Source organism: Alligator mississippiensis, chromosome 3 (assembly GCF_030867095.1).
Source record: "Alligator mississippiensis isolate rAllMis1 chromosome 3, rAllMis1, whole genome shotgun sequence".
Taxonomy (NCBI): Eukaryota; Metazoa; Chordata; order Crocodylia; family Alligatoridae; genus Alligator; species Alligator mississippiensis.
Window position 1 is genome coordinate 63,908,042 of NC_081826.1, and position 25,922 is coordinate 63,933,963.

Sequence of the window (25,922 nt, forward strand, 5' to 3'; positions counted from 1 at the left end):
CAGGCGACACGCAGGAGGAGGTGGGGGTCTGGGAGCTCTGCGCTCACTTCCGGTCGCGGGCGGAGCAGAGGCTGCCTCGTGGCTCGGCGGCGTGGCCGCCGCGGGCTCGGGCCGGGCCGGGCCGGGCGGCGCCTGAACCGGGGCCGCTGCCTTCTCCCGCGTGGTGTGGGTGAGATTGCTAACGCTCGGCCCGCGCCGCTTCCTCCCTGCGCCGGGCAGTGCCGTGGGTCCGAGGAGCGGCCCGGGTCGGACGGCTGCCCCGTCGGCCCGCACCGCAGGGCCAGGCGCCGGCACTGCTTCCTGCGTGCCTGTATCAGGCCTCACCACGAGCAGCCAGTCCGGTGGGCTACCCAGATTTGGCAGCAGGAGGCAGCTGGTGCCATGGCTCGCCTGAAGCTAAATTTTCAGACCCATGGTGGGGAGCCGGATAGCCTGGCTCTGTGGGCTGGGGGATGAGCTCCCCTGCGTTGGGGTATTTAATGGGGTTAAGTAGAATGGGAAGGAAAATAGCACCGCTCCCTTCATTTGCTTAGGGGTTCAGGATAGGAAGAAGTTGCACTGCGGGTTGGGGGAGAAAATGTGAATTTTTTCCCCCAAGAAAAATCTTGCCGGACCACAGGAAGAGATTGATTGGGTCCATCTGGTAAACCCCTGGTTCATTTCATTCTATTTTCAATTTGCATTTTTGCATGGGGGGAAAGAGCAGTTACACAGATAACCAATTTGGCTTTTCACTTCATGGTATGAAAATTGAACAGTAGAAATCTTGCTAATTGTGGAGTTCTAATAGAAAAGAAAGTGGGGTGCTTTAATAATTACTGTTGCATTTTTATATTTGAAGAATACAGTTTACTTCTCTTAAAACTTTAGAAAATTAAATTTCCCTGTCTGTAATGGCATATTTGCAGTGTTAGTCACCGAGTTGATAGTGGGAGCCATCTAGAACGGGCTGCGTCTTTCCTCTTCATGGCCACCTTACAGGCCTGCAGCGCACTGCCCAAAACAGGAGAGCTGTAACTAGAATGTCGGTTGAGATTTAAGGAGTTAATCTCAATGCAACTTAAAGCTGAAAGAATGAGGGTGTATTCTTGCATCTCGGAGATGAGAAGGCAGATGTTTCCCTAAAATTTGATATACAAGCTGTAACTTGAAAAGTGGCTTCATGTTGTGCTTTCAAAAAAAATCCAGTGCTGTTAAAGAACTAATATGTTGATTTTAGTTTTATTGGGAATGCAATTGCTGATGCATTATTTGCCGTTTGTTTCAAGATGCATTTTTATTTTTCTGCAATTTGCATATATTTTATGAAATTGAGATGGATTTAATTAGGCAATCTACTGAAGACACTATTGGAAAATAATTGATCGTTTTGAGTTATTTTCAGCCTTTCAGGTCTTCTGTATAATGATAAATTGGACAGCTGAAGAACCATATGGATGCTGATGTCTTCATAAATCACTTTCATCAGCAGATGCACGTCCCAGTTCTAATGATAAATTACCCCTTTGTCACTGGGGAGCTTGGGCAGAGTGTTGTCCAGTGACTCTGACCATGCTTTTTCTATTTTGTCAGCACATACTTAAAAGCATTAGTTATCTTGGGAGTGCTTCCTATCAGAGTCTTGTCTTGGTAGTCTCTGAGGTAGCATAATTGTAACAAGATTATGGGAAGAGTGCTGACCTTGAACTGAACCTATAGGGAATGTACTATTGTGTTTACGTAGAAACCTGTGCTCAGAAAGCATGGGACATATAACCTTTAACCTTAGTTCATCTTTCATACTTGTCAAATCTCACTGGACCAAAAGAAAAGACAGCAGTGGTTACTCATTAGAAACATCATACCCTTCTAAAATCAATGATTTTGCATACTTATCTTCCTGACCACAACTCCTCCTTTTTATGGACAAAACACTAATGCTTTCTGTTTTAACTTTTTGTTATCTCCAAGTAAGTGTGATACTCGGCTTATCCTAGGACTTCAGTTACTGAAAATGGGTAGTGGTTTCATATTGTTGCAGTGTTGCTCTGCTGATATACGTATGGCTCATCTCCAAATAAACAATTTCTACTGCTGAGATTGTGGTGGAATTGTGAATAAGGAAAATGATAAGCTGTTGAATGTTTGAAGTACACGATGTGTGGATTTCTTTTATAAAGTAATGAGCAAAGTTGGTGAGTGGGTGCTTGTTTCCAATGGCTTCACAAGTCCTCTGCCTGAATTCCATTATACTGTTCTTTTGCAGACAGCAAGGTGTCATCACACGAGCTCTTGAAATCAAAACCGAGTATTTTTCATGTATTGTACATATGATACTTGGGGATCTTTAGCAAGCTGGCAGCCAGGAAGCTTGTGTCCTATTAAAGCCATATGTACATCCTTGTAGATTTTGAAAAATTACTTTGCAAGTTTATCTCTTTGGAGGGAAGAGGGGAGAAAAGCAATGGATAAATCCCCACTTGTTATCCAGCAGTCCCTTTTTCAAGAATGAGAATTCTCTCTTAACATTCAGAAGTTACTTTAAAATATGCACCTGCATTTGGCAAATTATCATGCTTAAACTGATTTGCTGACCCAAGTAGCCTTATGCAAGTCTTTTCTTAGCCTAAAGCTATCCACCTCCCATGCAGTAGTAATTCTGTATCGTAAACAAGTAATTTTGGCAAAATAATAATTTCTTCTTTGTTGTTTACCAGGTGAGTGTCGTTTCCTTGTAAACTTATGAATCGGAGATGCCAGTACATAATACACCAAAGAATGAGGACTTTACCTAGGATTTCATGGTATGCATAGATTTTTATTTTTCTCCCTTAACATTACACATGAATATCGACTTGAGACTTAGGTGCTCAGACTTCAGAAAGCCCATGGAAAGTGTTTATAAGTTGCTGACCTGTAACTGTCACAAACTACCAAGCAATGTTACCACCTTGCATTTCTCAATGTTGTAACTGCAGAGTGCTAGAAAATGAGTTGAGAAGTTTTATCAATGGGTTGAGAAGCTTTTTAAAACTCCAGTGAAGAAGCAGTGGCCTCAAGCTTGAGCAGGAGGAATTTTGACTATGACAGAGAGCACTATGGAAACTGTCTCCTTCCTTAGACATTTTCAAGAGCAGGTTAGAATTACACTTGCCTGGGATGATCCTGCCTTGGACAGGGGGCTGGACTAGATGATCCTGCAAGGTCCCTTCCAGGCCTACTTTCTTATGATCCTAAGGAGACATTACAGCTTCCTTGAGCAGTTTTTTCCACTGTTCTACTATTCACAGTAAAAAAAGGTTTCACAGATTCACAGAAGTTTAGGCCTGGAAGGGACCTCATGAGATCATTGGGTCCAGCCTCCCTGCTCTGGGCAAGAAAGACTGCTGGGGTTTCCCTGTCCTCCTTCCTGCTCTGCACCCCTGAATTTTAATCTAAATGCACTTTTTTGCACCTTAAATTAATTGCTTTATGTCATCTTGCCCTCTGCAGCAACAGAGAACAGTTGTTCTCCCTCTTCTGTGTGGCAACCTTTCAAACATTTGGAAACTGCTGTCATGTTCCCCTCAAATCTCCTTTGTCTCTAAACTAAAAAAACCACTATAGCTTGGATTCCAGCCATTTATCATCTGCCGCTTGCTTCCAGATTATCTCCAATTTCTCCATGTCTTTCTTAAAATGTGCAGTCTAAAACTATACAGTACTTCAGCTGAGGCTTAGCCAGTGTCAGGTGAAGAGGGGTTAGCATGATCTTCTGTCACTACACCTCTTAGTACAGTCCCAAAATTGCACTTGTTTTTTTAGAAATCAGAGGAAAGATTTTCAGGAACACTATATAGTTAATTTAGTTGGTTACAAATGAGAAACTAAGATCAGAACTTCATGCTGTCCATGTGCTAGTTGCACAGTACAAAACATTAGGTACACAAATGCCCAGCATATTGTGCCTCATTCACTACACAAAACCATTAATGTGCAAAATGAGACCCAGTCCATCACCCCCATCATAAGCTAGCAGAGTCCTCCAAGGAGAAAATAAGTAGTTGCCACACTGCAACTAGAAATGTGAAAGAGCTTCCATTCAGACATAGTGCTAAAACCAACAGACAGCATAAGCTTTAACTCTAGTATAAATATTTATGTATAGTCTCAACGTGTGGCCTTATTTTTGAAGTGGGACCTGTTTTAGCACCAGTGATTACTTACGTTTAGGATGCTAATCTTATGGTTTACAAAGCTATGACAATATTCAAATATTTTCCTTCTGTAAAATATTCATTTATCAGTCTTAAATGGTAATCATAAGCAGGAATTTACTTTGCTGGCATATAATGATGATTTCTTTGCCGTTTACCCAACTGATATGTTTGATGAGTATCTGTATATCTGAGATGCCAGCCAAACTTGAAACAGCCAAATAACCTGATCAGCTTCTGTTATTTATGGACATTTGATATTAATATTTTCTTGCAAACAGTGAGAATTGAGTCTTCTGTGATATTTTTACAAGTTCCACGCACTTCCTACAGCCATGATGTTGTCATCTGCTAAAGTCAGAAGAATGTGAGTATACTGCTTTTCTTTATAAAGAGGTTAATACCAGCTCCTGTTAAAGAAGTCCAATCCTAAAGCGGTAGAAATACGCATAGTTCCATGAAGCATTGTGGATCACTACCAGTTGAGGGTCCAGCCTGTTGTTTAGCTAGCCAGGCCAGCAGCTTGGAAACTGTTCCCCCCCCCGGTGCATCTGGCTCCAGTTGTTATTGTGGCCATTTTTGGTATGGCAATCTAAAGAGAGAATTTAGAGAGAGAAGTGAAGGCAAAACATTGCAGTAATTGTTGGGTCTTGCCTTCCTGTTGCAAAAGAATGAAATTCAGTCTTCTTGAATATATGTATTATCCTACAGCAGAGGCTTTGTCCAGAATGGCTTGTTACAAGTAATCTAAAAAGAAACAGCCACCTGTCATTCATTCAGCATAGACAGAAGTAATACTACTGGCATGATGATGATTACCTCTTGCCGTTTACCCATCTGACAATATGTTGATGTGTAAGGTTGAATCTGAGATGCCAGAACAGCTTTGAATAAGCTAGGTAAATTTGTTTTTCCATTCAGTTCTAAAACTCAGTTCTAAATCTAGTTCCTTTTGGTGAAAAATAACATGTTTCTGTGATTTTTTTTTTGTATGCATTCACATGCTTTTGAAAATGCTCTTCATTAGATAAACTGTCCTGCTTTTCATAGTCAGCATGGAATTCATAAGATAATTTGATGTCTCTGTCAAGCTTTTGTTACACTCACTCACATTGCTGAGGAGAATGAAACCTAGGGCACCTGAAGCTTCTTCTATACATTACAGGTATTGGCAGTTAAGTGGTTAATTGTGCAATTGCCTTAAGATTAGAGATGTGAAGGGCCAGAAAAAAAACTGTTTTTCTTCCTGAGGACTTTTTTTTTTTTTTTTTTTTTAATGTTTTTTCCCCCCAAAATTGGAAAAATTGAAATTTTTAAAAAAAATTAAAAAAACCTCTTATGAAATTTTTAGAATAATGAATAAAATGTTTAAGACAAGGTGTTCATATATTGCTACCCTTTACTCCCAAAAAATAGTTATTAGAAAACATGTAATAAGAAGACTTTTATGTAAGCCTGTGCACAGCGTCAGATCATTACAATTCCTGTACACCAAGGACAAGCACAAATGCAAGAGCAAGATGCATTTCTGCCCCCAGGGGGCACTGCCATTTTCACAAAAAAAGTATTCAGTGCCTTCTTTGCTTGTGGACTTCCTCTGTTGTTGACTTTTGATCTAGAGGTTGGTGGATCTGCTCCTGTCCTCCTGACTAGGCCTTAAAGGATGGGGAGTGGACACTGGCAGCAGCATCTATTTGTTCCTGTATAAATTAGAAACAAGAAGCTTATTGCCCTGGTTGCTCAAAGGCCTCGGGAGACGAGACAGAGCAAGCCTAAAGGTTTTGGAGTTGGAAGGAACCTGCCTCTTCCTGGCCCTATGACCTTGAGATCCACAGAAGTACAGAAGCAGCGCAAAGGAGCTAAAAGTATACTTTCAGACAGACTCTCCAACCACTAAAAAACATTTTTATTTTAAAGAAGCTTTATCTGCACTGTAATATGCTACTGGTGACTCCATTCTCCCACAAGTCACCTATCACTGTATATGGCTACACTGAAATTTTCATGTGGATTTAATACCACTTACCAAGCATCAAATAGTCATTGCATCCTCAGAAATAATGTATCGCTCTTCCTTTAGTTTTAAACATAACTTCTTTTACCACATCTTGTTTTTCAGATATGTGAGGGTTACAGCAAGATTCCCTAGGATCGTGGTAGAAGTGGACACACGGCATATTTCCTTTTCTTTCTATTGCAAAGAATTTGCTTAAGTTGAGGCATGCTCAGTTGTGTTTTGGTATGCACTGACCTTGAGATTGAGGTTTATACCTGCATGGTCCACAAACAATTTTCATCTTCATGAAGATTTGTTAATAGACTTGCCATTTATTAGAGAGAGGTTTCCTACTATGTAGGGAATTGTATAGAACTCCCTTGAGACATTGGGCAAGATATTTCATGCCTATTTCACTTATTCGGATTGTAAGCTCTTTAGGGCAGAGACTGTCTAATTGTACTGTACAAACAAGGCTGTCTTAATTTTACTTTGGGCATCTAATTGCTCCTGGAATATCATCTGATCTCTACACCTGCCTGTATGTTTGACTGAAATTCAGATCTGCAAAAATACAGTATCTTTAGAGAAGTACTTTTGCTATCATGTAGGTAACTGAAAGAACTACAGCAACAACAAAGAGAAGACACAGATTTGCTAAAGCCATAGTTGTAACCAACTCTAAGATACCTATTTTATTTCACTTTGAAGCCATTTGACTGCAACTAACTTTTCAGAAATACTTTCAATCCTATTTCTCACTGCCCCAACACTTTGTATATCTTCCCTTAACCTTCCCAATAATCTTCTCCCTGTTAACGCCCCTGGCTTTACTGGCATATTTAGACACAGAAAATTAGTGCAATAATGTCTAATCTCATGTCAGATATGACTTAATTTATCCCTAGGAGCAGCAGTTTCATAAAAAAAACCTAACTTTCTTGTACAATATCCATTTGCATCACTCAAAAATGTAAAACTACTTCTAAATACTTTAAGTCAAATCAATAAGCTAAAATAAGAACAGGTGCTTCAATTAAACACTCTATTCTTCATTGGTGGTAGCATGTATGCCAGGCCCGTATGTGGCAATAAACTGTAACAGCTGCTGGTAGCACTGCCTGAGGTAAACATCTCTTTGCTGCAGGGAGCTCTCATCATTGAGGTCAAATGGAAATACAGCGTTGGGAGCAACACAAAATATGGAGGCACCTACATATGGAAGAATTGAAATTAGAAGATTGTGTTAATAGATTTCATGCTTGTTGCCAGAAAATCCTCCTTACCAGTTTGTTCATTTTGGTTACATAGCAAGAAACACTAACAAAGGTATTAACTTAATAAAGGTTCTGATCCTTTCTTGGGAGGAGGGTTTGTGATATCTTTTAGCAGACCTGCTATATGGTTGAGAGAGATTTTTAGACAAGCTGGAGGACCTCGTGCCCAAAAGCTTGCCTAAAATCTCTTCCCAACTACGTCATTGGCCCAATAAATTACATAGCTCAAAAAAATAAAATCCTTGCCCCTTTCATATTTCCTAGACCATCACAGCTATGCTATCACTACAATATCACTTCAACCCAGCCATGGTATACTCCATTCCTAAAACTTTTGTGAAACCAGAGATTGGATTTTTTTGTTTGTTTTAGGATTAATAATGGGCTATGAGCTTTTCAACTCTTCTGGTTTGAATCTGCAATTAGGCTAGACCAATCTATTTATAAATGCAGGGGCTGGAGGTGGGTATTGGAAAGACACCCACTCAGGCCATGACATTCTTGAGACTGATCAATAATTAATAGGGTCAGTGCAAGCACAGGAGACTGTTCATGTTCACATGCTCCTCATTGGAGGCATGACACCCACAGCTAGAAATCCTAGCTGAAAAGGGTATTTTCCCTAGCCTGGATCAAAATGGTCCTTGGGAGCTGAAGAAATCTTGCAGCTTTCCACCTGAACAAAAGTTTGCAAAGCTTACTGGTGTACTAAAGAAACAGTGATTTATATTTAAAATGGCTTGCTGTGGAGCTTTTAGTATAGAAATGTTATGAGATCAAGCTTTGGAGTCCAGCAGTGTTACTTTACCTGTATCTGTATTACCAATATCAAGAATGTCTTTGGTAGATCTACTGTCCCAGTTAAGTAATGAAAAAAGGAGGAATTCTATCTGAAAATAAGACTGCACCTTCTTCAGTCTTTATTCTCAGGTTGGAATTTCAGTTTGTTTTCTGCTCCGTATCAAGCCAACTTCACTATTTTACATTTACCACTGAAACAGTGCCTTAGCTATGAAAACAAAATGAAATATCACCATCTAAATACAAGATATAAAAACAGCTCACAGCTTAACAGTCTCTTCATATATTTGTTTAAAAATTATCCAAATATTTTTTTTACAGAATTCATTTAGACCCAATAGTGTTAACAGCAAACACCTGTTAGTTAAAGCTGAAGTATTTTACCATGCTTTAATGTGAGAGAGGATTCAAGCAACAAGACAGCTATCAGTACATCTTCTTCAAGTACTTTCCTTCTCAAGCTCAACTTTGCATGTGCTTCAGACAGTGAAACTCTTGGAGACAAAAATGCCAATATCAGACATGATGCTGGCTAATTGTACAAAAAATAAAGCAAGGATTATTTCACTTTTTCAAACACTGGAATGGAATAAGTAAATGGCTAATTACTGTGGTGTGTGGATTGTCACTAAAGCTTAGATCACCTTGCTTTTCTGTATGTTATCGTGGCCACTTGATTATTCTAATGTGCCGCCAAATATGGAGTAGTGTGTTACACCACCAAGCAATAATTTGCTGTCACAGGTAAATATGTCAAGAAGAAATTCTTTATACATCACATGTCTTACAGCATTTTTAAATACAGGTTATGTAACTAACATACACTGCAGTGCTCAGGTAGAGAGAGGTAAAGCTTAAGGGAACTGCAACAATCAGAACTTACATCTCCTTTGGTTCTTAAATAAGAATTGTTTTAGTCCCTGAAGAATGAGCAAATACTATGTTTTCTCTCATATGCCCTCTGTTTTCCCTCCCCAGAACAACTGGGGGGGAAAGTGTCCTCATTATATGCAAAGAAAAGGGATCTGGAATTTTGGGGGTGGGGATAGGAGTAGTGCAATGGCAGCTTTAATTGCTGCTGCTCATGGAACGGCAATTCCTGTTGCCGCTGCTCTCCTTCCCCCTCACCTCCCATCTCTAATGCCTAATTTCCAGACCCAGAGGGAGCCCCTTGTCCCCAACTAAACACTGGATTGTGCCCATCCCTGGGGCTGGCCCATGGCTAGATCTGATGCATCAGGTGTGACATAGCGCGTGCCCCAGACCTGGTGTGCTGTTTCCGACCCCTCACAATGGCTTCAGAGTCCTGCGCTGGGTCTGGCCCTGTGTGCTGGACCTGGGGCCATGTGCTGAGTCCAGGAGTGCACTGGCTTAGGCCATGTGCCAGGTCAGGCCTGGACTCAATGCACTAGAGCCCATGCCTGGGGTCAGACCTGGCACGTGGCTTGAGCTGGACCAGTGTACTGGGTTGGTTTCCAGACCCCATCTAGAATGTGAGGCTGGTAGCAGGGTGGTGGGCAGGCTCAGCTCCCTAGGTACTGCCTGTTATCTCAGTCAAAAAGCTTCCCTTTCTTCAGGCTTCCCTTCAAAAATCAAGAGGCGTTCCATATACAGGGGCACACTATTTGCAAGAAAATATGGTAAGTTTGAACAGACGTTTAAATGGTTCTCAACCACTAATTTTGACAGAAGTAGAACAAATGAATATTCCTGAATTATAAATATGAACTAGCATACTTGCTATGAAAACAAAGTTTTGTATCCAAAGATTGCCAGGTTTTTATCAGTTGAAACACTGAGTTTCATGAAGTGTCATCCCCCTTTAAGACGTGGAAGAAGTAAGCAATTTAATAGGAAAATTAAAACCTACAAGATTTTCAGCGCAGATGCTGATAGCGTTGATCCATGAATAGAATCTGTCCTGACTCTGCGACTTGCTAGGTAGTAGCCATGAATCAGTTTCTCTGCTTCTGGACCAAGTTCTACTTGCAAATTCTTAGCAAACGCAATTAACTAAAAGAGAGAGCATGAAATGTATAAGGAAAACTTTGCAAAAGGAAAGTATTCATCTCACTACATATAAAACAAGTTACAGGGCAGTAACGTACAGGCAGTCCTCGACTTACAACGTTTCAAGTTACAACATTTGTAAATTGACACCCTGTTTCAACTCTGACGTCAGTTTTGACTTTACAATGATCGATTTGACCTGACGCCACGCCAGCGAACAAATTTGCTGTGAACCCATCTCCCTGGAGAACGTGTCTAAACTTCTTTGGACACTTTCTTTAAGAAAGCAGACAAGAAATGTAGTAAATTGGCTTTTCTTTCACCTATTTCTATTTTTTAATATATTAAAAATAAGATTTACTATTTTGCTCATAGGCCTATTTATCTTTGTGCTCCATTAATATGTACCTGTGTTCTCTCATGCCTGAAAGAACTGAAAATAACAGAATAAAATAATTTGTTGTTGTTGTAATATAATTCCTGGAAGTCCTGAAGCTGCAGTTTTTGGAACAGGTAAGTATGGTACTACCCACACTAGATTAATGTTCAGAAAACACCCACTAATCCAGAGACAGGAAACTGATTTTATGGGTGTAATTAAAAGCAACTTTTGTTGGCTTCAGTGAGAGCATGATGAGGCGCACAAGAGGAAACTAGTATTTGTAGTATACAGATCACCTTAAAAAGCCTCATCAAACAAAGATTAGCACTAGATCATCAGATGAAAATCTTGTTCTGAATAATTTGTAGGAAGTTACCTCTTCATAATCTTGTGTTCTGAATTCCTCGGAAACTGTATAAAGGGCTTCTTCTGGATCAATGGCTTTCTTCAAGATGTGATGCATAAGAGGAAGGGCTAGTTGGCAAGAGTTTAATTCACTGCAGTATATCAAAAGTCCAAAAGCATCTATAAGGTTAGCTGAAATGAAACTCAAGTCCTAAACAAAAAGATGCAAAGCAGCATGAGATAATAAAGTCTCAACATAATCTTTGCCAATGAACAGGAAAAAAAATCTATTTACTCTGGACTCAGTGCAACTGTCATAGAAAACAAGAGCTTTAGTGCTCCATTTAATCTGAGAATAGGTCAGTACAAAAATCTTTTGAGGGAAACAAAAACTATTTTGAAAATTAAATAATCTTTATACAATGCAATCTACACTCAGGGACTCTACAATGTTCCAAACTTATAAGTAAACCAACATTTCATATTTAGAGAAACAGACCTATTTTAGAGGATATCTGCCTTGAAGTGGTTTCACTGCAGCTTTTTAGGCAGTTCACCTTTTTGTTTTTGTTCCCACTTTCACAAGGAGAAGCAGCAAGGTCCATCTACTATAGTGCAATTATTGCCATAACAAAGAACATGCCTTACCATCTGGCCAATAAGAGAGTTATCCTTTTGAATATGCTTTTTTGAGGAAGAATCCACATCGACAAAAGACCAGAAGCTGGTCTGAATTGGAAGAGTAACTTGTTGGTCAGCATCTTCTCCATATTTCTTTCCAGGAATGAATATTGTACTTGTTCTGCTCTCCAGCACTAAATCAAGCCAAACAATATTTACTTCTTTAAATGACAGCAGTTCAACTGCCAATCTCCAAACCCAAATGCAGAATCTCAGGATAGTCATAATTGCATGGTATTCTTATTTTTACAGGGAAATCAATCTCTTCCAAGCAACAAAAAAATATAAGAGCAATTATAAGAAGGGAACATTGTTCATGCAAGGAAAAAAAAAACCGTACAAAGCAGGTTAAGATTATTACATAATTTGAAAACAATTCATCATACTGGGTGCTACTTGCATCAAAAGGCAAAATTTGGCTCAATATTAAAAAGTCTCAATTCAAAATTATATTACACTTAACATGTAAATAAACTACAACTGTGCTGGACAAAAGCTAAGTCAGACTACTAGCCAGGACTAAACTTTAAAAAGAAAAACCTAGCCCATTTTGCAAAAAAAACTGATAAAACTGGCACAGTTAGCTAGTATAAGGCAGCAGAACAATCCAGGCTACCAGTAATCTAACTAGCCACTGCTCTGCCTGGATGTTAAACAGAATCCAGGTAAGGCTATATTGATTTGTTCAAATTGAAAGAGCTGCGAGAGAGACAACTGCATCTCATTTCAAGAGTCAGCTTCTCCTGAAACAAACTATATTGTCACTACATGGTAAAATTTGCTTCGCTTCTATCAGCTCACAAATACAATTTGAGGGATAATTGTGTAAAGGCTTTCCATTGTTGGGACTTGTATCCTGCATAAGACAGTTTTCTAGGACTCTAATACGCTATGCAGTTCTCCTGTTATAAACAATCCATATGCCTTACTTTTGAAAGATCTGTCCACAAAGAAATCTCATTAACCTTCCTCAGCTCTATATTAACAGCCACTTTTTTTTTCCCCTCCTTGTCTGGCAGGTCAGATTATCTGGCACTAGAGACTGTTACTTTCTCAACAGGTAAGGAGAAATGCTGACTTCCAAGAGCATTTGGGAGTAGGTTGCTGACAGGATTTACAGGGTCTCTTAGACAAAGTTGCATGTGTTAGGTCCCAGATCTAGTAAGGGACTTCTAGGTGTCACAAGTGCTGAGTCTTGCAATGCCTTATTTCAGTGCGAGACTCCTGTAAAGGAGTCCTGAGCCCTGCTGAGGCTGAGGTGCTTCTGGGCCAGTACAAAATCACATCTGTAGTTGCCAGAGGAACTTTTACATTGAGCACAAACAAGCCCAGAGGTGGAGAGCGACCAAGTAAGGGCTTTGAAGAATGCAGTTTTGAATTTAGACATTGAAATCCCTTAGTGGACCTACACCCACCTTCCTTAGAAGCTGGATAATCTTAACAGTTTAAACATACGAACTTAACTGCCATTTACTGGGTCAGACCGTAGGTCCATTTTGCCCAGTTCCCTGTCACACAGTGGCAGAGGTGGAAACGGAGAGCTGATCTAATAAAAGGTATCATATCATGGCGCATCTTTGAGAACTCCTGGCGCTCTGGTGAAGTGCCTGAAGATTGGAAGAAGGCCAATGTGGTGCCTATCTTCAAGAAAGGGAGGAAAGTGGATCTGGCAAACTACAGGCCCATCAGCCTGACCTCTATCCCAGGGAAGGTCTTCAAAAAGATTATTAAAGAGGCCATTCTCAACAGACTGGCCGATGGCAACATCCTGAGAGATAACCAGCACGTGTTTGTTGCAGGTAGGTCTTGTTTGACCAATCTTAATTCCTTTTACGATCAGGTGACATCACCTGGACAAGGGAGAGGAGATTGACATCATATATCCTGACTTTAAAAAAGCCTTCAGTCTGGTATCCTATGATCACCTCTTGGCAACACTGGCCAATTGCGGCCTCGGGTCCACCACGATCCGCTGGCTGGGAAATTGGCTCCGTGATCCAACTCAGAGGGTGGTGGTTGACGGAAGTCGATCGTCATGGTGCCCTGTGACCGGTGGGGTCCCCCAAGGCTCTGTCCTTGGACCTATATTGTTCAACATCTTCATTAATGATGTGGACATTGGAGTCAAAAGCGGACTGGCCAAGTTCACCAATGATACCAAACTCTGGGGTAAAGCATCCACACCTGAGGACAAGGGCGATCCAGGCTGACCTTGACAGGCTCAAGAATTGGGTGGACAAGAACCTTATGGTGTTCAACACCAAAAAATACAAGGTTCTCCACCTTGGGAGGAAAAACCTGCAGCATCCTTACAGGCTCAGCAGTGCTACACTGGTTAGCACTACGGATGAAAGGGACTTAGGGGTCACGATTGACCACAAGATGAATATGAGTCTTCAATGTGATGCTGCGGCCAGTAAAGCAAGCAAAACACTGGCTTGCATCCATAGATGCTTCTCAAGCAAATCCCGGGACGTCATTCTCCTGTTGTACTCGGCCTTGGTGAGGCCGCAGCTAGAGTACTGTGTCCAGTTTTGGGCTCCACAATTCAAAAAAGATGTGGAGAAGCTTGAGAGAGTCCAGACCAGAGCCACGTGCATAATCAGAGGTCAGGAAAACAGACCTTACGACGACAGGCTGAGAGCTATGGGGCTCTTTAGCCTGGAAAAGCGCAGGCTCGGGCGATCTAGTGGCCACCTATAAGTTTATCAGGGGTGTTCACCAGGATCTGGAGGAACGATTGTTCATCGGAGCGTCCCAAGGGATGACAAGGTCAAATGGTTATAAACTCCAGCAAGACTGTTTCAGGCTGGACATAAGGAAGAATTTCTTCACTGTCCAAGCCCCCAAGGTCTGGAATAGCCTGCCACCGGTGGTTCATGCACCTACATTGAATGCCTTCAAGAGAAATTTGGATGCTTATCTTGCATCCTAGCCGACTTCCTGCCCCTTGGGCAGGGGGCTGGACTCAATCTTCTGAGGTTCCTTCCAGCCCTAATGTCTATGAAATCTACCCAAAGATCCTTGCCTGCCCAAGTCCTTAGACCAACACGGCTACAACCAAAAACCCTGGGTATGACCAGGGTTTTTTCCACTGTTCCTCTCTCACTTTCAGCCTCCAGCATTTATGATTTCTAGGACGTTCTGATTCAGAGGCTAGGCAATAGCTACTAATGGCCCTTTCTTCCAAGAATGTTTTCAATACATCTTTTGAGTCTGGTTAAACTGTCAGCTTCCACAACACTTGGTGGCAGTAAGTTCCACATTTTAATTACACGCTGTGTGAAAAAAACTTCCCTTTGTTAGTTTTAAATTTACTACCTATTAGTTTCATTTTGTGACCCTAGTTCTTGTATTGTGAGAAATAGTAAATAACAAATCACTATTTACTTTCTCATCACCATTTAGTATTGTGTAAACCTACATGGTTCTGCTTGTCCCTGCTTGCCTCTCCTATGCAGCTCTCAGACTGCAAGTTCTCTCACATTGGTAAAAAGACACTTTGCATCTATTGAGAGATTACCTGACTGCAGAAGTTCAAGTTTATCTTTCTTGTATGAAGACAGTTCTCCGATGAAGCATACACCGCCTTTAGCCAGCAAAGCACTGCAAGCCTGAATACTAGCAGTTCCAGTTCCATGCTTATCTTTACACACAGTAGGAAAAATGTTGCTAGATGGTGGGTGTCGTATGCCCCGAGGCACAAGGCAAATGCTATAATTCAAAAGCCTGGGAAATAAAGTAGTTCTGTCAACAATTTTCAATATCTGCTGTTCAGTTACTGTTTTACCTTTGCAAAAAGGCAATAATATATTACTATTCCATAATAACACTGTATTTAAAGTCTCAGAACTAAAAAGAACAAAGGTTGCTCTACATCTTTTAAATGAAGTATCATTTAGAAAGGGAAAAATGGAACAAAATCAAATCTTTTTATAGGAGTTTAAAATATTTCTGAGCCCAGAGTTAAAATCTACAGTTTCTTGCACATGACAGTGAAAGGGACATTTATTTGGAAACAGTTATTCCAATTTATCTTTAATAGTTCCTTTCTAGTTTCATTGACTACACAAAGAACAATAAGCTTTTAATTCTATTTGCATTGGTCTAACACAGATAGCAAAATTTGGGCTGTGGAATGAATAGTTTTAGGGTAATTCAACCCCAAGTTTATAATGTTGATCCTGCCCCACAAAATTCCACAGGAACTTTTCCATTGACTTCAAAAGGTGCAAGATCAAGTCTCTACTGAAAGAGTTCTCCTGGCCATTTTGTTAGAAATGTGGAAAGGCCTGCAGATCTACATAGTTGTGGAACTGAAAGCTCTGCCTCTGCTTTCATCCACTTCATCCCCCAGTGCTTCCCCTTGATATGGGTGAGGGGCCTGGGCTCAGGATACCCCTGTGAGTGAGCATCTCAAATTGTGCCTCCCCCATTCAAGGGAACCCTGTGAATTCTGCTATGCTGAAGGTTCCTGGTGTCTGTATAAGGTGAGGGCAGGATATATTCTAGTATTAATAAACAGCATGCTACGACAGGACAGTAAATGTGAACAGTGTGCTACAACAGGACAGTAAAAATGAATCAGGAGTCTAATGGCATGTGAAACAAAAGGGTAGCTCTGTATACAAAAGCATGAGGAGAAAGTTTCAGTTTTATCTTAGATACTTTATCTTCCTGCCTATATTTATCTAATACAGATAGCAAGTAAGCTCCCTTAGGGCTGGGCTGTAAAGTGCTACATGGAAGTACAAGATGTTACAAAAACATCAATTAGCATATTCCTATTTTTATTATTAAACAGGTGTTTTTGTTCTCTTTATCACTTGCTGTTAAATCACCGGAAAACAGATCCTTTCTGTTTTAATCTTTCCATGCTTGATTTCTGTCTGCATGTTTTTAAGTCTGTTCTAGTTTTAACCCTTTATCAAAGGGTAAATGTAAAAAGATACAACTGAAATGACTGAACAAAAAGTTGATACTTGCCAGTTTGTATCCTTTTCTGATGAAAGAAATATAACCAGACTTGGGGAGAAAAAGTGATTTTAAAACTGCACAGTGGAAAATATGGTCTATTCATTTTAGCATAATTGCAAAGGTATTGTAGATGCTCTACCGGACAACAGGATATGTCTGAAGAGATGACTATGCTAGGGTTTTTTTTGTCTAAGATTTTCTATACCTGCAACCATCAGTTCAGCTCGACCAGTGATAGCAAGAGTGGGCATGCTGGTGTATAAAGCTAGTGTTTTTAATCACTGTCAACTGCCCGGGTCAAAAAACAAAACAAAAAGTCCCATAGCGATAAAAATGCCAGCAGCAATTCAGACCTTGTTCCCACTGTTCAGTAACTTAACTAGTAAACATCAGGACAAAAAGCCTGTCAAAAAACAAAACAAAAAATGCTATCAGCAAATTGACATTAGGCTGAGAGGCGCGCTCGTAGCTATAGCTTGTCCTTCTTGATTTCAGAAAGTTGTCATTTGGCGTCTGCTAAGTGGGTCCAGTCTTAAAAACTTGGTGAGATAGTGATAGACTGCCTATTCAAATCTTTATTTATTAAAAGCCAAATTTTAAATCTAACCCATGGACTTACATGCAGTAATGGCATTTCCGCCATTTTCCTCTCCCACCAGTATAATAGTGAGGAGTAGACAAACTGATGAAAAACACAAAGAGGATTCAAGATTATACAAAGATGTGGGGTTTTTTTGTGTATTAATAAGCCAACATTATCCTTCCGGTATAATGATTTTTTAAATTATTATTTCAAGTTCATGTTATTTGTAAAACAAGAAATTAATTAAGTTACCTGTCTACTATTAGAGTGTCACTTGTTGCAATCAAAAGATCCAGATAACCTGCTGTCTCAGTATCTTCATCACATGTCTGTACTAGACTCAGCAACATAGACAGCTTGAGAGTATTGTAAGTGCCTGGTGGAACAACTTGAGAAGCAAATATATTGGCAAGTATGGCTGAAAACCTCCAGCATGAATTTGAAGTCAGTGAAAGCAGGTACTTAAAATTGTCACTGATATGAGAAGGATCTAGTAGAAACAAAGTATATCTTTTTAATAGACATATTCCTAAAACTGAAACATTAACATTGGATGGATTACATCACAGAAGTTCTTCTAGCAGAGAACTTAATGAAGAACTAGATGCTTTTTGGATTTACTTGGATTTACAAAAATTCAGACTCTAACAAGGTAATCATCTGTTTTTAGCCATTTAAATTTACTGTAAAACACTTTTACCTTTGGGAGTATAGAGCTGTATACTGTTGACCTCTAAACATACTGTAGTTTGTGGGCCATTTTGTATGCAAGCTGGAATTCCTATAAACCTGTATCTGTTTCCTATTTTTACTTTGTTGGACAATTCATCTAGAAAGAAAATATACCCATGGAAATATGGAGATTTATTAGAAAATCCAAAGCTTTAAAGGTTGGAGAATGTGAGTAGAAAGCATTTTTTAATATTTTAAAATAATGGTTGAGATCAGAAAAACAATTTATTTGGAAATAAACAATAGGGCTATTTCAGCTCAACCACAGGAGTTAGGAATGCAACTGTACAGAAAATTCTAACTTTTAGGGCACCAGGTAAATGATAGATTAGATGAGTTAATCCAAGAATTCTCTTTTGAGTACACAGATGCTGCTGTTATCTTTGCTTGTACACTCAAATTTTGCTCTGAGATTTGTAGCGTTGCTGTCAGTGACAACCCTGTAAATGTGATGGCAAAATACCTTGGGTAAGGGGAGGATACAGAATAAACAGACTAGAAGACAATGCAAAAATATGCACATGTAATGTTTCCCACAAATGTGATGGTTCCCAAAGATATTTCATTCAAAAATCAATGCCCCCTTTTGGTGTTTTTGCTGTGTAATGTAATAATGAGGCTGAGCCTGTGAGATGCTATATGCCCTCAAAATCCATTGAAGTCTGTGGAACAGACAGTATTCATTACTTCCCAGTATCTGATCCAAAAGTTCTATTTTGTAACCATGTGTGTGCAACATTAGCATTTAGCTGTGTGGTTCACGATTAAAAATAAATTTACAAAATAGAAATAAAAAAAAAAAATGTAGATGCTGGATAACAAATACCAAAGCAGAATTTAAGATTAAAATAAGAGCACCAGAAAAACACTTATAAAAATAAATTAGATCTTTTATATCTAAATAAATTAATGTTGTTTATTGTTTGTGATAGAAGTTAGAAACCCCAAAAAACAGAGATCATGGGGAAAAATCCTTTAAGAAAATAACTAGATTGAGGAAGGATGTTACAAAAACATTGTCCTAATGTGATACAACATGACCAAAGGAAGTAGAAAGGAGGAAGAAAGAAACAACAGAGATCAGCAATCTAATTTTTGCTATTTGTTAAAAAGGAACACGAATATCTCATAGTGAGGCACATTAATATACAGCTTACTTACCTCTTAGAAAAACTGTAAAAGACTGAATCCTGAAATGTGGCTTATTGTTGAAGTATGTTTGAAAAGCTCTAAGAACCTTTGCATCAATCATTTCAACCAACTGTTTATCTTTCAAAACAAAGACGTAGAAAATTACATTACTTAGGAGAGGTACTTTGCTGCGTCTCAAAATGACTTAAGTACATAGAAATGTAACAGAAGTAAAAATATAAGTGTGAATTAGAAATAAAATGATGCAGTTCTCACCACCAAGTACTCTAAATTTCATGTCCTCATGCAGTGGTGAGGTGCACAAGCTGCACACAAAATCATTCCTCACTGTGGCAGACTCTGTAGCTCCAGGTAGATGTACTCTTATATATTTAAATCCTAATAAAAAGCATTCAATCAGTTCTTCGTATTTTGTCATAAATTTCCAACACAAGTCAAGTTACTTAAAACCCCCAACTGATTTTGAATGTAGCTTAATATGTGTCAAGTATAAGCTCTGAAAACATCCTTGTAATTTAAAAATAGGACACAGCCTTCATTAGAGTGAGGAGAATAGTTAAAATATTGAACTGGAAATCAGGAGTTCTCAAATTGTATGCTTCCGAAATACTTTTGTCTCATGTTCAATGCTTCCTGGAACCTACTCTGCTGCTACCTAAGTTATGGTATCTTTCTTTTTTTTTTATTATAGTTTCACCACTGGATGGCAGAACTACATATTCTTAACCTGCTGGCCTGACTGAGAAAAAATGAGACAAGAGCAAATTCCTATGAGTGGCATAAAAAAAATAGATGGGGTCTCCAAGTTTATATCCAAATACTGAAAATCAATTTTGCTTTACACCTGTGTAGTCACTAATGTTGTAAATGGAAACAAAACAAAACACTTAGGGCTTGTTCCATCAGAGACTTCAACACCAAAATAACTTTACTCAGAGCAATTATCCCAGGAAAAACAGTCCTAGACCAGAATGGATTTCTTCACAGTAATCTAGTCAGTCCATATTAGTAGGAATGCAACACTAGCCAGGTCTACTCTGGAAACAGTTGCCAGGAGATGAATGTCTTTTAGGAGTTGAAGGTGTGATTCTTTACCGTATGTTTACACTGACAGAGAACCCCACCACAGACACACAAAAAATACCAGGAAAAAAGTCCTTTTGCTATCAGAGTCTATTTTAGGGGTGTTTAACCCTGAAAACTTGTGGTAGGACAGGTGCCACAAGTGGCATAGGCAGCGTGGGTGTGTGGATGCAGCAGATAGGGAGGGGACAGACCAGGGAACAGACAGTACAGTAACAGATTAGGCAGGGAGAATGAGGCAGGGAGCAGAAAGCAGAACAGCAGATCAGGCAGAACAGGGCAAGGAACAGAAAACAAAGCAGCAGCTTGAGTAGGGGAAGGGGATTGGAGTGGCACTAGGGAGGGTTCCAAGCCCATTTGTAGCATGCCTGCCTGAAAGGTTGGCCTCCACCAGCTTATTTCTTTCAAGGCACTCAGGAAAAGAGTAGTTTAGTTGATATGAATTTGCTTTCATCAAGGGGTTTGCTGCTTTAAATAAACCATCAAGAACTTTCCAGCATAGACCTGGGTACTGAAAAGTTGTCTTATTCTACCTACATTAGAACTGTCCTTGGCATACATTTCCTTTACATAAATTAGATGAAAACTTAATATTAATTTACAATTCTCCCTATAGCATTTTCTTAAATTGTTAATCTAAGAAATGAGTTAATGAACTAATCAAGAGAACCTTTTGAATCTAGTACTTCTTTCCTTTTACATTTCTTTACCTTCAGAAAACGGACAGCTGTCTTCCGAGCAAAGGAATCTTGCTCCTTGAGTATATTTTGTTACCATTCCCATTGCAATCACTATTCCCTCCGACACGTAAAATCTCTGAGACATGTAATTGAATGGAAACTCACAAAGACTGAGGACATAACTTGGCAGAGAAGGTAAGTGTGTTGGTTTCAGCACTATGCTAATCTAATAAGAGAAACAGAGTTGCATTTAAAAAAAAAATATGGCACACACTTGCATGTACAAACTCTATGTGGCAGATTAGTGTGTCCCTGGACTTGAGTATACACTAATAAGTTAAAAAGAGCAGAAGCATATTTATCTGCTGGATCATAATCAGAATAGGTCTGGATAAAAATTGCTGAGTATTTTTACATATATTGGGCAAAATATTGGACCAAAGTGAAAGTGAAAAATGAAAACTGAAAAAGTTAATACTAATCCTTCTACCCCCTTTGTAAATACAAGTTAATATTGCTTTAGAAATTATCTGTGTAGCCAAACAAATTAGCAAATTCACCTGGGCCTCTGTCTGTAATTGTTCAATTAATGACAGGGTTTTAACAGCTATGAAACACACCTGTAATTGAAAATAAAAAAAATATTTTGCAGAGGAAAACTTGGTTTAAAATATTTAGTATGTTTGGCTTTTGTGAAGTTGTACATTACTTACTGACTGAAAAATCTGTGCAGCTTTTAGGGGTTCATGCAAAATTTGATTTCCAAGAGCTGCATCCAATTCAGTAATGTCAGAAGGGTTTACTGAAATTATGAATCGATAAACAGCATAACTTTGCTTTGAGTCTGTAGAAGAACAGAGAAGTCTCTCAGAGCACATGAATTTAAAATAATGTTTGCTTAGTTTATCAATATGCATAGAAAAAATTACTGAATCCACGGTACCATTGTAGTGTTTGCAATCATCCACCAACTTCTGAAGGCCACCACTCCTATCAAGGTAAATAAGGGCAACCTCCTTCATTTTCAGAAGTTCTGGATTCATCTTCTAGGGAAGTTTTTTGCTCGCCTATTAAAAGGTAAATGACTATAAATCATCAGTGAGAGAACTGGCAGTGGACATCAGGAATGCTATAATAATAAAAGTAAGGATAGAAATACATATAACAAGTACATCATGCCCCTAAAAATTAAACTAGGAAACTAAAGCAAAATACTGCCACCTTCAATCACGCTATATAACCAATGCAGTTCCTTTAGAAAGATTTTTGTTTAAATAGCCTTTAAAATGGAAAGTCTCTTGCATTCAAAGAATTCAAGTGTTATATTACACTGTTAATATAAATTATCAGCTAATAATAAACCTATTTTTAAAACCTGGAGAGACTAGAAAGGCTCTAAAGCAGAAGATTGTGACTAATAGTTACAACCATTATACAAAAAAAAAAATCACAGTATTTCTTCGCAATAACTAGGCCATGACTAATTTGAAGAGCCAGTAATAATCAGTCACAAGTTTCATACCAAATGAAACTCAACATCGAATGAACAAATATTAATCAATATCCTGCTCTGTTCTCATTTCCTATATGTTGCCTAATTTAGAGACTGATCTTACACATAATATTAAGCACGAGCATAAAGTATGTTTTTGAGTAATAGCAAGGTTAGTTAGTAAATCTTTTGCTGGACCAAATACAGTTGGGAGAGATATTAGGTAAGCTTTTCTATACAAAATGGATTTCCTTAGGTCTGGGAAAAAAGAGGATGCATCTTAAACTAAATGCCAGGGAAATGAATCACTTACATTTAACTGAAGTTAAGAACATGCATACATTTTTCAAGACAATGATAGGTGTTTGCAAGCCCCATAGGAGAAGGTGTTTATACTCTTCATTTGGTTTATATTATCCACAAATATATTATACCAATACATTATATATAACCAGAACAACATAAAGAGGAAATAACTTTCAAGTATTCAGATCACAAAAGCTCTACTGGATCTTCAGCTTTTAGCTACCTGGTAGCTTAAGGTAGTCAGACCAGGCAGTTATGGGCTTAGAGTAAGCCTGCTCTAGAAGTGCCTTTTCTCTATTCAAATATGCATCCAGGTCCACTAATGTTATAGTCTGATTTTCACAGAAATGTCAACAGGCTTAATAGGATAAAGAGAAGTGATCTATTCTGAACACTAATGTATTTATTTTTATTAAGACATTACAGCAAGTAGCACTTGCTGTAATGAAGTTTACACTAAAATTTGGAGTACTTTTGTACATATATTTAAGGTTGCTACCTTACAGATCTCCTAGACCAGACACGTAATATATATGGCCCAAAGGTAGGATCTGACCCGCAGGGTTTTTAGATGGATTGGAAATTTGGGAGCAGGGCCTGTCACCAAACTCTGGGGCATGGAGCTTAGTTGGGGATGTGTTTTGGCAGCGGAGGATGAGCAACAGCTGCATTAACCCCTGTACCTCCCTGATGCTGCTTGCTCCACCACTGCCTTTACAGCAGAGTCCTGCAGTCCACATCTGGTCCAGGGGCCCAAACCAGTTTGATGATGCTGCTGTAGACAATGAAATGCACCCTGTGCAGACTGCCAAATTGGGACACTACTTAAATTCTCCAAAAAAACTAGGGTCAGCTGTTGGCTCCAAGGACAGAATCTGTGGGCTTGTCAGAGGGTAAAGCTGTACAGTGGAAAACCCTCTGTAATACCTGTGGATCTAGAGAAGAAAAAAAATACAGTTATTTTAAGATGAGATTAGGTACAACAGTGTTCTGTGGATGTTGTGGATATGAAGAAAAGGCATGAAATATGAGAGACTGCAAAAAGCACAGCACATGAGGAACTGGGAATTGCTGTCATGTGAACTGCAAAGGCTGCTCTGGTCCTTAAAACCTCAAGAAAAATGGATGACGTTCAGCTGAATTTGAGTCATGCACATCATTTTAACTACACCCACGTGCAGCATCACCACCGCAGCCTGCGCTGCCCACACAGAGCTTCTTCCCCTGCATGCGGGCACCGCACAGCTGCAGGGCGGTAGGGAGGAGAAAGAAACATGGGAACAGGGCTGGGCTACAGCCTGAAGGGAAACAGGTAGGTTGTTCCCAGGTATGTGCTGTGCAAACACCAAGCAGCTTGTCCCCTTCACAGTTGCTGCTGGCCCCAAACACTGACCGTGCCACACGGCCACCTAAACCACCGCTTCACAGAAGGTAGGATCCGAGACAGCAAAGAGGAGCCTGGGACAGCGCTGCCACAGGGAAAACTAGAACAGGCTGAGAGAAAACTGCCTCCCCTCCCCACACTGGCACCTCACCCCTAGACAGGAGGGGTACTGAGGCACCAGGCTGCCCTCCCCCTCATGCCAGAGCAGGAGCAGCTTGCAGGCCTGGCACCATAGCGCCCCCACCACAGGTGGCCCAGAAGTGTAGCTGCAAATTAAAAACAATGGTCTCCTGCCCACAGGCCACAGGGATGATGAGCCACCATGCACTACAGGCGACACTGAATTTCCCACTTCCTGTCAACTTCAGTTTTAATTTCTCGGCTTTGAGCAACAACGGAGGATCTTGCAGGCAGCACAGTGCTCACGGGCTATAGCCAGGGGCCAGCGCTCTAGGATGCTTGGGGCAGGGGGAGGAAGGCGGTAGCATCAGCCCAACCATTCATGAGACACAAGGACCTACTCCAGGGTCCCCTTCACATGGTTATGCAGAGGCTGCCTTGTCTGACATCCAGCCTAGAACATCCCATCACACACTGGCATCTCTTGGGTCCTGGCAAAAACCCACCATCACACCTCTGCTGGCATGACAAACACCATCTTCTCCTCACAATGCACAAAAGTATGCCCATCCTATGGAGGCGCTTCTCCCTAGGCCTTGCCTTTTTCTTTTCTTTTTTTTAAATATTCCACACACAAATTCACCCACCCCCTCATCCAAGCACTTTCACGTGCCACGTGCTGGATAATAAGAGAGGACACCATGGCCACATCCAGATGAGTGTTGATGTTTGGTTCCCTGGAGAGAACTAGCAACGGGACACCTTGTGCTGCTGCTGGTTGACCCAGGTGAATGCCGGTGCCACGCGCTCTCTGGCGCACAGCAGGTTCTCTCAGCAGGGGGCAGCCTTACCTGGGGGCCTGGGGAAGCTGCAGCCGTGGTGCTCCTGCAGATGAGAGCCTGGCCGGCAGCCAGAGCAAGGCTCCAGTTTTGGGCAGCGTGTGCTGCTGCCATATGCACCGCCCAGCTTTTTCTCCCCCCTCACATGGGTTTTCTTTTTTGACCCCGGGATATCCTGGGGTCAACCCCCCTGCCGCGCACTGGAAGGTAGCAGTGCGGGGAATGTGTGAATGTGCAGTGCAAGGCACCACATACCACATGACTGCGCTCATCTGGACATGGCCTGTGGGTGTAAAACTTTGCATTAAGCAGAATGCATGAGACAACCATTTCTCACTGTTCTGCTTCTTCCCCATGCCAAAGCAACAGGTCCATGAATAAGAGTGTGGTGAGCATCATCCCCAGCTTCCTCTATGGTCCCAAAGGCAAAGGGCCCATTGGGTGCTCCCCCCAGAAAAAGAGAAGGGAAGGAGGACTCAACATTAGTAGGCCCCAAAGGCAAGCTCTCTCAAGAGGGGAACAGCAGATTGATTTATGGCAGTTGCGCTCAACTTTTCATTCCCACAGGCCAGATGAGTGGTATGGGGCCACTCCACGGGCCTGATCCAACACAGGTTTGACGTACAGGGGTGTGACATTACATGACAGGAAATGATTTGGAAAAATTAGCAGCTGGGGAGTAGCAATTAACACTGCCACTACTCTGCTGAAGACAAATTTCTCAGAAGGAAGGGGAGGTGGTGGTGGTGAAGGACACTGGGCTTTCTAAAGTTAAAGGTGAGGCCTCAATGTTAGGCTAGATCACATTTTTGACACTCACTTTGCACCTGTACCTAAGCTATTTGTTGGAGGGACCCTAAGAGCTTGCTGGAGACCAAGACAAGATGATTAGCTGCCCTGTGAATAG

At 40.4% G+C, this 25,922-nt stretch overlaps 1 protein-coding gene and 1 long non-coding RNA gene across 9 annotated transcripts; one reads left to right on the top strand and one right to left on the bottom strand.

Moving 5' to 3' along the window:
• Window positions 1-7,535, top strand: LOC106738341 (uncharacterized). Of its 7 annotated transcripts, XR_009460714.1 has the most exons (5): window positions 59-169; window positions 2,697-2,783; window positions 4,457-4,542; window positions 6,295-6,414; window positions 7,319-7,535. It is a non-coding gene; the product is annotated as an uncharacterized LOC106738341 (long non-coding RNA). The 7 variants fall into 7 exon arrangements; XR_002093896.2 differs by lacking the exons at window positions 59-169; window positions 7,319-7,535 and adding an exon at window positions 1-20 and having other exon boundaries at window positions 6,295-7,285; XR_002093893.2 differs by lacking the exon at window positions 7,319-7,535 and having other exon boundaries at window positions 59-165; window positions 6,295-7,285.
• Window positions 6,865-25,828, bottom strand: MCMDC2 (minichromosome maintenance domain containing 2). Of its 2 annotated transcripts, XM_006262001.4 has the most exons (14): window positions 21,818-22,207; window positions 21,588-21,718; window positions 21,435-21,494; window positions 20,905-21,100; window positions 19,367-19,489; window positions 19,121-19,228; window positions 17,928-18,056; window positions 17,480-17,717; window positions 15,191-15,396; window positions 11,635-11,801; window positions 11,018-11,197; window positions 10,120-10,262; window positions 8,634-8,743; window positions 6,865-7,383 (listed from the first exon to the last, which is right to left on the bottom strand). In XM_006262001.4, the coding sequence occupies exons 1-14, from the start codon at window positions 21,915-21,917 to the stop codon at window positions 7,217-7,219; spliced, it is 2,058 nt and encodes a 685-aa protein (XP_006262063.1). In that variant the 5' UTR covers window positions 21,918-22,207; the 3' UTR covers window positions 6,865-7,216. The 2 variants fall into 2 exon arrangements, with proteins under 2 accessions (XP_006262063.1, XP_059580011.1); XM_059724028.1 differs by lacking the exon at window positions 21,435-21,494 and having other exon boundaries at window positions 7,318-10,262; window positions 21,588-25,828.
• Between the last annotated feature and the right edge of the window lie 94 nt (window positions 25,829-25,922).

What these genes read in the sequence shown, in the direction of transcription:
- MCMDC2 (XM_006262001.4), bottom strand. Translation starts at nt 21,917, where the DNA reads ATGAATCCAGAACTTCTGAAAATGAAGGAGGTTGCCCTTATTTACCTT. An exon ending in TGATTGCAAACACTACAATG is followed by an intron (nt 21,719 to 21,817) that starts GTACCGTGGATT and finishes GTTCTTCTACAG; the next exon opens with ACTCAAAGCAAAGTTATGCT. An exon ending in AATTACAGACAGAGGCCCAG is followed by an intron (nt 21,101 to 21,434) that starts GTGAATTTGCTA and finishes TTCTCTTATTAG; the next exon opens with ATTAGCATAGTGCTGAAACC.